Source organism: Dermacentor variabilis, chromosome 10 (genome assembly GCF_050947875.1).
Source record: "Dermacentor variabilis isolate Ectoservices chromosome 10, ASM5094787v1, whole genome shotgun sequence".
Taxonomy (NCBI): Eukaryota; Metazoa; Arthropoda; class Arachnida; order Ixodida; family Ixodidae; genus Dermacentor; species Dermacentor variabilis.
Window position 1 is genome coordinate 43,893,549 of NC_134577.1, and position 12,800 is coordinate 43,906,348.

Sequence of the window (12,800 nt, forward strand, 5' to 3'; positions counted from 1 at the left end):
GTGAAGCAGCAGCTTCTGTCGGGATGTCCTATTTTCAGATCCGACGTCTAGGCTGTTTTGGCGACGTCTCGAACAACGGTAAGTGCCCGTGAGTGTGTGTGTGCTGTTGTGATAATTGTGCTCCGCTAGTATCGAGTGCAATTTTATTGTTCCTCCCGCGATTGTTTTTACCCACTGAACGTTTCGACAGCGCGTGCGCAAATTATTACGAGCAATCTTTCCCATCGTGTGGAGCTTTCACACACACAAAAGCACGCAGTCGATTTCAGACCTACCTTCCACCGAAGCTTGACTAGAAAGACTAATCTCTTACATTTTGAACACTCCCTGTGCAAGTGCCCTTTTTCATTATTGTAGAATATCGTGCGACATTCCCCACTGATGTGCACTACTGTACAGGAACTGAACAAAGCATGTGGAGACTGCTGCGCCAGTTGAATGTGTATTGTTTGATGCAGCTTGCCTGCACAGAAAAGCTGATCGAACGCAATAACCAAGTATTACGAGGCTTCTGCATGCCCCCCTGATCTGACTACCATTGCTTCGTGCAATAAGTAAAACACAAATGCTCGCTGCACAATTGAGCTTACGCGATTTCCTATTTACGAAGCTGCTGCTTTTCCGCATAGCATAGGCATAACTATGCCTAGTATTGATGCCACTAAGTCTGTTCAATGTTGTTGTTCTTTTTTTTTGCGTGGTCTGTCTTACAAAATTTGGGAAGTAGGAGCCAGGCACGTTTTGCGTATTTTAGTCGTTTTTACTTTAAGTACTTTTACTAAATATAGCACATTGTTACTTTCTTTCGTGTTTCTTGACGATCCTCCGATGTTTCACATACGTATTCTCAAAATCTGTTTGAATAATTATTACGTGCTTTACATACATTCAATACACCGGTGATGAATCTATAATTTGATGCATAATGGCACACATTGCGACTACTACGTCTTGAAATAAAACGTTTAAACGTAGAAGGGCCGGAAATGAACATATTTCTAGCGGCAGTGAAAGTGCTGTAACAAAAAAAAAACACTTGAGTTTATCCTTCAGCTGGACGTCGATGACCTCACAATGGCCCGGTCAACCGTGACAATCGAGAAGGAAGCGTGGGGCTCAGGGACATGCAATGAGGTCCGCTTAGCGCGAGACGCGCCCGTAGCACGAACATAACGTGTAGCCCGCGAACGCGTTGCTATACTTACAGGTCCCACGAAGAAGTGTTCCCGCCAATGTTATGCCACTTTTACAAACGTGCCAACTGCTCTAAGAAGTTTCGCGACACAACGTTCCGGAAAAAAAAAGAATTAGAAAGAAAGAAAATAGAAAGAATGCTACCGTCGGCTGTCCCTCGAAATGAGGCCAATGCGATGAGGAGCGCGGCCCGGTTGATCCAAAGAACCAGATTACGAAGAAACTGTCAGTCATACTAATACATGTATTGCAAGCTGCAGTCATGTAGAAAAAACTATACGAACATCATGACCTCGACGACACATTAGAGAACTTGCCGTAGCAACTAATTATGCTGGAGTAATCTAGATGCCCTTGACTATGTTGCAAACTGCTTAATTATTAACTGCGAACTTTTTTTTAATGAGAAAGCCTTAGATCTCGATTTTTCAAGGTCGCGTTGTGAGGTACAGAAAATCGGAGCGTTCGTGCCACTGCTCGCGCGTGTGTCGTCTTCCACATCGCTGCCACGTCAATGCCGCTAATCATGCCGCACAGTTAATTAATATAGAGTTAATTAGGGCCCTCGAACCGACGACATTTGGTGGGAGTCGAACCCACGGCATTTGGTGTTGCTTAGGGTTAAGCGGATTAAGGCACATGGTAAGTAAGGTAGCTTTAAGGCACTCGAATCCACGACCTTTAGTGTGAGAAAACAAGTAATAAGTAACGCATTCGAATGAGAATGTCAAGAGAGAAGAAAAAACATCTTGAATAATCATAAGGATGGCTTGATTTGCAGGAGTGGTCCCCTCTTCATGGAAAACCACGCGCCGTCATGGCTGCGACCGCCCTCTCAACGACACGATCTGGTTCGAGAGGCGGGAGCTGGATAGCTGCGTCTCCCACTGCTCTTTTGGGGGTGGTGGCATAGAGGAGGCAAGTCTGGATTTTGTTTGCAATCTGTGACAATGTGCCAGAGCGTACCTAGCTGTTCGCAGTATTTACATTGTTCGTCATATAGAGTAAAGGAACATCAGATGGAGCCTCCTTGGGGGAGGAAACGTGTTGGTTTGCAACAATCTGTGCGTTGTCTCTTGCGTCTTCGTGAGCTTTGGATGCGGTGGTGGGAGTGTACTGCGGTTTAGTCTGTAGTGTTGAGTGATTTCTTGGGTATCTTTTCACTCGTTCAAAATGCAACTAGTTTTATTCGTTACAGTCGTTTAAATCTTGAGTGCGACATTCCTACTGATGCACGGCTTCTAGAGTTTGAAGAGTCGTCTGACAAAGCGTACCGCATTTAACCTTTTTATTTCCTAACTCAATGTAGTCAGTTGGTGTACGTGCTAACGGTCGTTTATTCGCACTTTCACCCGTTCCGATCTCTTATTGCGAGAGCAATTATATGAACACACCAGGCGAATTTCTGCCGTCGGCGCCGCCGTGAGGTTCCGTATAAAGTCCAACGGCGATAAAATCCTCGCCGCGCGCGGTATGCTGTATGTGCGAATGAAATCGCGTGAGGTGAGCCGGCGATCGCAGCTAAATCTCGCGTACGCAATGGAGGAAAGCGGGGACGAAGCGCGCCGCCTTCCGTCGCGCTCAAGTCTTCGGGGTGAGGGTAGGAAGGGGGAGGTGCGTTATACTCCGGGCGGCCGTGCGCCCCCGGCTGGGCCACGAAGGTGCCTACCAACCGGGAAAACCGGGAATTCTCAGGGATTTTGAGTAGTCTGGAAAAGCTCAGGGAACTTGTGCCTCTATCAGGGAAAATTAGCTGTAATTTTATTGAAAGGGTTGAAAGTCGCGGTAATGCTGGCTCGAGTAACAGACAGGAATCGTAATGAATCGTCTTTGACGCCCTGTTGCCGGCTGGATGAGTAGCCAGTGTACAGTCAACGACGGACTTTCCGGATTCCCGATAATTTGCACGGCTTCGCGGCGCTAGCACGTACTCTATAGAGTCAGCGTATCAGAATGTCTGAAATTTCGGACGCAAGAACTCTTCGCCGTCCGATTTTCCGGACGTTCTGCCGTGACCGCAGGTCCTAAACGGCATTAATCAAAGCCACCACCGCTGCCATTTTGATTAGCTCGTCGCCTCGAACCGGCGCTATCGCACGCAGATCCGCTGGCAGCCGTAGCCACCACTGCGGCAACGCTAGGCCTAGATGCTTCGACGTTCGCTATGAAGCTTCTTGCCGTTGGGTGCCGTGTTTTTTATTGAAAGAATTCGCTGCTGTCAGTAATGGCACGGACTCCGCCTTTGTGGTCCTCGCGATTGGCTTAGAAGCTTGCAAAGCACGGTGCGTTGTATAATGTCGATCCCCGAAAGTCAGCTTTGCCTCTGTACAGAAATGTTAATTCGTCAAGCATGCGCAAAAGTATTGCAGTGAAGCATAACAAGCGTGGGAAAGGGCTATTGCCACGGGACAGTATGTATTCCTTAATTATACACGCGTGCACCTGGTATTTCCTGTCACAGTACGAGCACCGATATGCCTAATACGTGTACCGACGGGCCTTCAGAGCGTTTTCGAATGTGCCTGTGGCGGTTTGAGCCCTTAAGGGCAGTAAAGGACATGCGTTTATTTTTTCCAACTGGCCGATTTTTCGGACGTCTTCGCGCCTCCTAGGGAGTTCGAAAAATCGGACGTGGACTGTGCAACTGAGCAAGAAGATGCTTCAAATGGTCCCTGGGGTGAACGAGTGGCAGAAGGAGGACAAGAAAAAAAAAAAAAAGGACCTACGCATTGAGTAATGAACGGGAAAGGAAGCGTTCTGCCGCCGTTTTGAAGGAGCTTGAGCTCAAAAATGTGTTGGCTAATGCCGATATGCAGGTGTCTCTAATACAAACCAAAATAAACTCTTTAAAGCAGTGAAACACAACACTGAGGCGTCGTGCGCGGGCTGAGAGTATGTCAGGACAGCTGAGGTCGACTTACGAGCTCTTGAGAGAGAATCTCAATTGTGACAAAGTTCGGGCCTCATACCACTGAGCTTGCTATCAGTTGATAGAAATAGCTCATATTCGAAAATATTTGCTTCTGTATGCATCTCCTTTTTATTCGTATTTGAGAATGTCCGACTCCATTTGCAATTTTTTTCGAAGACATTTTATTTGCTGTGCATTTTACTAACCCCTCCCTTCTATTCTCTTGTTGAATAACATAAACACTACTCCTTAGTTTACAAATTGGATTAAGTCGTTTTTTTTTAATTTTTTCACATGCTTATTAGAGAGTGACAGCATCGGGCGATATGGTTTCAGCCCGTCTTCACATAAAACATAGTTCTGCATCACTCAGGGAATTTCGCAAAGGCGCTCAGGGAAAACCTGGAATAACCTGGAATTTAGAAATATCAACTTGGTAGAAACCCTGGCCACTGTATCTTGAAAGCCATCTTCGAAGGGCACAGAGTCCGCGCTGTGCTGTGTTTTCGCATTTTAGAGCGAAAGCTCTACGTACGCCATGTCTCGCAAGGTCATTCAACGCGTCACATGACCTTGAGCCGCCGGAGCGCCAACGTGGCAGGTGTGACGTCACTCCACGTGATCCGCTGCCGAGAGGCGTCTCAGATGCGCTCGCTCGGACACGGCTGGACTCGACTCTCTCCTGAGAGGGTCGAGTCCGGCCGTGGCTCGGAGCCTCGCCGCTGTGGTACTACGTGACTAGGCGAGGGCTTAACGGCTGCTTCGCCGGCGCTTGGTCGCTCGGTCTCGCCATGGATGGCGCGCTGGCTGGGTTGTTAGTGGCTGTCTCATCCAATCATCCAGTAGATCGAGCTAGACGGCAGGCTGCGAAATCTCAAAGTTGCCTGCTAAAACAGCGGAGCAAAGGGAGGCCAGATTAGCACGTTATAGAGAAGCTTACCAAGCGCGGAAGCGTGCCAAGATCTAAGTTGCTGCAACCGCCACCGTCGTTCAGCAACACGAACAATAATGCGACAATGAGACGAAGCCGTGTTTAGAAACAACGCCATCCACAATGAACGTTTGACGAACCACACCCTTCGGCTGGCGGCAGGCTCGACTGCAATGGCCAGGTTTCACTGCGACTTCACGGACAACCCGTTCGGAAGCGTGTTTAACGCGTGTGAAAGACTGTGGCCTAACTTTAATGAAATACTGTGTGCATAGTCTTTGCAAAATCAAGCCGATCAGACTATTCGCCCGTGATGACTAGGTTTACAAGAGTTTAAACCTCAGCCAATGTTTTTTACCTCGTGTTGATGCGAGCGGAATCACGAAGGTAAATTCGCTCGCTGCTGCTGCCGCGTTTCCTCACTGCAGCGTTTTGACAGCCTGTTTTCATGGTCATCGAGTGAGATGGGTTCATGTTTGCTTGTGCGCGCGTGGCACCATGCTTGTTAATTTAGTTAGTGTGCCGATAAAACTACTCTTCTTATTTCGCATAGCTGTCCACTAAATGGTCTTTCGGCCGAAACTGCGACTTTTTCAACTTATTAAGTTTTACGCTCCCAAGTTATGTGTGCGCATTAACGGAGGTGTGTGCACGCTGAAATTTCAACCATTCTGATGGCTTTTTGGCCTGCACCAATATCACAGTACACAATATAGCCTTTGCATTCTTCCTCTGTCTGAGCTTGGCTGTCACAGACAGAATTCAACCTTGCGGTGTCGTCCCCATCCACATCATCAAACGCACACAAAAAATACACAAAATAACACAATAGACGCACACGTTGCAAAACACAGTTAATTTATTTTGTAGGAGTGCAGTGAATAAATTGTGAGCCTCGAAATTTTGCTGTTGAAATCAGCAAGTTCACTGGATTAAGTCCAGCTGTGGCAGTGGGAACAGATATAGTCGTAGATGAATTATTCAATGTCACTGCGTTCACTGCTAATTGGAATAGCAAATAAAAAAAGAATTGTGCCGGGAAGAAGCCTTAATTAGTTGGCCACAGTGACGAAAGTGAAACGCTAGCTGTAACTGTAGGTGCGATAGAGACTCTAACCCTGGCGGCTGAACAAATGCAGATTAAGCAGGTTTGAATCATGATGTGTTGGAGCCAGAATAGTTAGCCTTTATTAGGCAGCGCCCACAATGCGAAGATCTTCTAGCGGGCAACCTGGGTAAACCTATGCCATATCGGTCCACTTGTGAAAAGCTTGTGGTCCCTCTTCCTGAACCTGTTCGCGTCCACTCGAAGTGATCACCGTGCCGTCCATCTTGAAAACAATCAGGGTGGGGATGCCTTTGACGTACTTGCTTGTCAGCTCCCTTTATTGTTGGGAGAAGAGGTGAAGGGAAAGAAAAATAAATAGGCTTATCAGTGCAGTGATAGTTTATCAGTTACGGAGTGGGGATGTGGCGGCGACAACTGTTACCGACGTGACCCAAAAGTACGAATGCGGGAAGAAATAAATTACGCTTTATGGATTGTCAGTCGTGAATACGGGTGAAATTCGGTACGATGTAGCCGTGAAGACGGTGTTATCTCATCGTCGTCTAGAAATTATAATGATGAAAAAATCGTGTACACCCCACGCACAGTTGAAATCGCTTTTAAGCAATGATTTCGCGTCCACTTCACGGCCGAGCAAACCCGAACGCTGGGGCGTCATCCCGCTGCGGCCTAATGACGCCAGCGTCAACCAATCTGCGCTCGCTACTGCCTCTCATACCGCCTATCCCGCCTTTCTCCGCTCGGCGCCCAAACTTCGCGTCCTCGCTGCCCCCCTTAATAATGGCACCATCTTGAAAGATCGCAACCCCAATCCCAGTGCAGCAGAGTTCAAAACAAATAGTTACACCCGGCGTTCTCCCTGTAAATGGGCGTTTCCGCTTCCCGTGGAACGTTTCTTTTTAAAGCGCAGCTTCTTAGGCGCCCGTTCCTGCGGCGAGCGTCGGCGTCCCTCGTGACCGAGGGAACGAGCACAGCGTAGGATGAAAGAGCGAACGCGGAGCGCAGCGCGGGATGAAAGACGGCGATAGCGAAGAGAGCGCGAGGAAAAAAGCGGAGGAGGAGGGTATGGCGAAAGCGTGAGAAGGAAAGTGTAGTAGCGCGCAAGACGGGCTCTGCGGCGACAGTGGCTACGAGATGGCGCCAGAGTAGTGCACGTCGTCTGTACGTAAACAAAGCGCTGCACGAGCGGAGGTCTGTCTGCGGCGGCTGCTGTGAATGGGCGCCCACGCGTCACCCACTCGCCGCCTCTCGCGATCTCCCGATTAGCGAGGCAGTCGCGCCACACTTCGCTCCGTTTGCAACGTGCCGTACGAGACAGATTGCCCGCGTCAGCCAATACGTCGCGAAATAAAAACACTTATAGGGCTGCGCTCAAATTTCGCATTAGGGAGTGTCGTAATCGTCGGTGACCTTTTCCGTCCTCCATGCTCTGCATGCATGCTGTAGCGTGGCCTACAGAGCGGGTCGCTAGACCGTACCGCGTGCTCCTACATGACGATTGCATCACGTGTTGGGCCGATACGTTTGGCTTTGCAATCGCGAAGCGCGATGCTCTCTCCTATACGCGTACTCACTTTCGGAAGGGGTCCTCGTACTTGAAGGCGTACCAGTCTCCGTGGCTCTCGTCCATGTATTTGAGCATGTCCTCCTCCGAGTGGTCCAGCGAGACAAGGACGACCTCGATGCAGGGAAGCGCTTCCTTCACCTGGGCGTACGCGTCGGCCAGGATGGGTGTGAAGTGGCGGCAAGGCGGGCACCAGTGGGCCGAGAAGTACAGGGCCACCACTTTGGCGTCGCGCAGCACCTCGTCGGCCGAGTGTTCGCTGCCGTCCGCTCGAATCAGCGTTTTGCCACAAAACATGACAGTGTTCTTCACCTGAGATGAATATTATACGTTATGTAGAGTGATGAATCATAAAAAGCTTTAAATAACTAGTAATTATACATAACGGTAAATTCAACGAACTAGCCTAACTATATACATACTACACTGACTGTTACAGTCCATACGATGTTGTTGTTCCTCAACGGAAGATAAGCTACACTAGTTCGCTTTGAGCAAAACGAGAACGAGGTGAAAGCAGGAGCCAACGTTTCCACGAGTGGACTTGTCTTCTTCAAATGTTGGCTCCTGCTTTCAGCTTGTTCTCGTTTTGCTCACTGCCTTGAATATCCATCTCCCGCCTTCCCCGTGTTTTCACCAGTTCGCTTTGTAATCTATGTATATGCCGCCGTATTCCTGTTTCTTAACGCTACACCTATCATTGGTTGCTCTCGCCTATCGCACGATCCTTCTTAAATTTGCTTGTTCACATCAAAGTCTCATCCTCGTAGCTTATATAAGTTTTGGCGCGAGAATCACATCGGAGGTAACAAAAGAAAAGAAGAAAAGAAAAGATCCGGCGTTTTGCTTGCCGAAACCACGATCTGATTACGAGGCACGCCGTACTGTGGGAGTCGAGGTTAATTTTGACCACCTGGGGTCCTTTAACCTGCACCTATACCTATCTTTGCACTCCGCCCCTATCGAAATGCGGCCGGGATCGAACCGTCGACCTCGAGCTCATAAGGGCAACGCCATAGCTTACCGCTGCGAGTGGTGGAGGTAACGAATTGCAACTATTTCATTCCTTCCTTCCTTTTCCTTCCTTCCTTCCTTCCTTCCTTCCTTCATTCATTCATTCATTCATTCATTCATTCATTCATTCATTCATTCATTCATTCATTCGTTCATTCATTAATTCATGAATATAATCTGGCCAAATGCTAAGCTGACGCACTACGCTCTTATCAAATAAGCCTTCACAAAGGAGGTCCAAAGGAAGTACCTTCCTTCCGATACACCTCCTTTTCTTTTTCTTTTTTTTTCGCTATTATCGTCAGAATTGGTCTCTCGGCACGAACGAGGAATGCAATCGAAGCAAAATGATATATCGCTGCAAAAAAAATAAAAAAAAAACAAATTGCCCAGTTTAACTGTGTTCTTAAATAATTTAAATCGTGCGTGGTTTATTAATCAATGTGTTGCAATTAAGGGACGCCGTATGCGGATTTAATTTTGGCCGCCCTGTGGCGGCAAAGGTGCCGCCCTGCAGAGCCTGTATACACGCCAGCGCGTTAAATTTGACTTTCGACGACCCCGACTGGCGAGGGAATCGAACCCGCATACCTCCCACTATGCGGCAGAATTACGGCCGCGGGTGGCCATGGCCGTATATTTGTAACCACTCTTCTTTTCTTTTTTTTAAGCTTTCTTTGCGAAGTCTCGCTGACCTTCCCTGTGAGAGCGCGCGTGCGGGCGCACCAGTTTTCCAGTAGGCCGACGGCGTGCAAAACAACGACGAAGTGCCCCGAAAGTATGTTGTGGACGGAGAGAGAGAGAGAGAGAGAGAGAGAGAGAGAGAGACAGGCAATCTTTTCACAACCCGTTGTGCATTGCGTGCCGCACCGCTTTCGGCCGCAGCTGCAACTTGCGACACAGCTGTCTATGCGCGCGCGCTCGGTGCCAACGAAAGCTCGTTGCAAGACGGGTGTTTTTTTTTTTTTTCGCCGGCACACGCGAGATCGTAAGGCCACGAGGCGCAGTGGCTAAAAGCCGTCATCGGGGAGCGTTAAAAAAGAAAAGGACAGAAAGCAACTAATGGCACTCGTGTGCTCATTTTAGGGGGCTCTGGGATCGCTGCTCAGGTCGGGTAAAAGAGCTTTAACGCTTTCTTAGCCGCTTAACCGCTTTACCATTTCAGTATATTTTTTTCCCCTCTTTTTTTCGGAGGTCACGCGATGCCAGCTTCGGGGGGGGGGGGGGGGGTTCTTTTTCTCTTATTTTTGTTTTCTAGGATATTATAAAACGAACATGACAGTTTATTTTTGGTTGTGCAGAAATGAAAAAAGAAAAGACATGTATAACGGCAAATGCACCTCTTGGTGTGGTCCTCACGTTCGTATTTGACAAAAGGAATGTCAAATGAAACATGGAGGGACAGAAACGCGGGAACGTACCGATACGTCAGTGACGCTAAGGGATCTTGACGGCCTCAGGTCGGCCATGAGGGATTGTCACTTTTTGGCGGTGTGATCAGCTCACCTCTGCCCGTAGGCATCCTATCATTGTCGCTTTTATTGAACTGTTGTTTTCCACACTATTAGCAGACAAGCTTCTGCGTTCTAACTTTGTTATTGAAACACATATGTAATGCCATAAAAATGAGTCATTATGGTAGCGTATTTTTTTCGAAAAAGAAAAGAAAAGAGCTCTTAAGGGGCTAAAAAAAACAAAACGAGAAAGGTCTAGTGCAACCGCGGTATTCTTCAGGCTTCACTGTCACCGTTGGAATTCGCGGTCATGGTAGCAGCGCGATGCTTAGTTGCACGGCCTTTGGATATTTGGCCATCCAAATATGCCGCAATACTATTACCGTTTCGCTATGGTTAGCTTTTCCTAAATGAAAAAAAAAAAAGAAAGCACATTTGGAACAACCTATATGCTATAGCAAGAAATTACGGCTGAACACTGTGGCTTGCGCCACATACGGCACACAGTAATGCGAACGGACAGAGGCACGGTTTATAGAGACAATACTCTGTAAAATAGTTTACACCTTTAAAAGTGAAAAACGGTGTACATCGGTTTATAACGCCCACCGTTACAGGGGTGTAATGGTGGGAGTTATACGCCGATTTACACCCGTTCTTGCTTTTAAGGGCGCAAATTATTTTACACAGTAGAGGGAGAAAAACAAATCAGCGTTTGTTTCGTCAGCCTTCTGCTGCTGCGTTATTATTATACATAACGTTATGTAACTGGAATCAAGTAGCCCAGCTATATACATAGACTAATATGTTAGAGATCGTCCGTTGTAATACCAGTGAAAGCTCGTCAGTTGTTGTTTATTAACTGGGACAAAATTGAAAGTCGGTCTACTAAAGAGCCCGCTGTCTCGAAGTCGTGCGTACCTAAAAACAAAGCAGTGGGTAACAGAAGCGTAAATAAATTGCGGGTTTTAATGTTCGGAACGGATGCACATAGATACGAGAAATGTCTAAACTTTCACGATTGCTTTAAAGAAAAGGAGGCGCGGAACGGGGGGGGGGGGGGAAACCTGACTATATATTATAAAGGTAACTGTAGGTTGCAAGTATGCGAAGGATATTATTATTATTATTATTATTATTATTATTATTATTATTATTATTATTATTATTATTATTATTATTATTATTATTATTATTAGAAATAACCTGTACCATGTGTCAAAATTTTATCACGTCATCTGGATTACTTAAACTGAGGGTGAGTCGGAACGACAAATCGCAGTGTGACGGTAAATGACAAAGCTTTATTAATTAGTTACTCAATTATTCACTTCAGTGTACGTGGTCACGTAGCGGAATCGAATCTGAGCATTAATGAATGCAACATCGATTTAGCGGCAGTCACGAGCTTGTAACGCTAGCTTCGAGAAATAGGTGCTCAAAATCTGCGGCGAAATGCGCTGATGCTCCAGTTATTATTTTTTTTTTTAGCACTTCGTACTTCTGCAGTGTTGGTATAAGGGCTAACTTAAAGGGAAAAAAAATTCTAGGAACATCATCATCTACCTGTTCATGTTCACTGCAGGACGAACGTCTCTCCCAGCGATCGCCAATTGTCACTGGCTTGCGCCAGCTGACCCCCCCCCCCCCCCCCCGATCTTGTTGCACGCAAATTTCCTCATTTAGTTGCACCACCCAATTCTCTGTCGTCTTCTACTGCGCTTCCCTTCACTTGGCACCTATTTTGTATCTCCAACAGACCACCGGTCACCTGCCCTACGCATTACACGGCCTGCCCCCCCCCCCCCCCACCCCCCAACACCGTAAACTTCAACTGGAAATATCGTATACACCCCCGTTCGCTCCCCATTGCACACCGCTGCCTTCCTACAAAACGTATTTCCACCTAAAGCGGAGACATCATACAACGACAACTTGCTCATCGATCGCTCGGGCAAACCTCGCGTATAGAAGACTTGTGACTCACGATTCGAAGCCGTAACACTCTGGAACTCAGCTTCCGAGCTGTCTGCACGTTAGTCCGAGCTGCCGACGACGCCGCAGACACAAAGCGATATTGTGCGTTGAGCCGGCAAGTGATGTGCGGCGTGTTCCGCAAGCGACTGCCAACGCAGCAACGCTCGGGGCGATGGAGAAAAGAACACGTTGCCGTATGCATTGCGACGAGCGTGCTTCTTCAAAACATTCGCACAATGCCTTGGTGTTTGCTTGTTTGTTTTAGGGCGCAAGCGCGACCGAGTCTGTGTGTCGAGTAAAACGAGTTGCGGTCTCGCATTTGTATTTGCAGCGCGGAAATTGAAGAAGCAGCAGCAGCCCAGAGGGAGATAAGAAGGAAACGGACCAGCACTTTTGTGGGGTTTAACGTTCCGAAACTGCATAGTGGGCTGTACCAGGCACGGTGAGAGCCTCCGCATTGTCACCCACCTGCGCTCCTTTAAGAGGAAGCTTTAGCTCGGAGGCTCTTGTCCAAATGCAAGGGGAACACTGAAATCGCTTTACTCAACAACCGCAGCGCGAATTTGATAGGGTTTCTTGAACTGAAATGTAAAAAGTAATATTGTAGTGACTGTTGGAAGCGGATTTTTTTGCAGGCTGCCAGTTATTTCTTTTCTCTGCAAGGATTCTTAAGAAGAAGAAGAAGA

The 12,800-nt window shown here is 47.6% G+C and overlaps 1 protein-coding gene across 1 annotated transcript; it reads right to left on the bottom strand.

Annotated features, from left to right (window-relative positions):
* Positions 1 to 5,873: 5,873 nt before the first annotated feature.
* On the bottom strand, positions 5,874 to 12,331 carry LOC142560430 (nucleoredoxin-like protein 2). Its single transcript, XM_075672543.1, has 3 exons — positions 12,125 to 12,331; positions 7,680 to 7,981; positions 5,874 to 6,419 (listed from the first exon to the last, which is right to left on the bottom strand). Exons 1-3 carry the CDS (start codon positions 12,314 to 12,316, stop codon positions 6,278 to 6,280), a joined length of 636 nt encoding a protein of 211 aa, XP_075528658.1. The 5' UTR covers positions 12,317 to 12,331; the 3' UTR covers positions 5,874 to 6,277.
* Between the last annotated feature and the right edge of the window lie 469 nt (positions 12,332 to 12,800).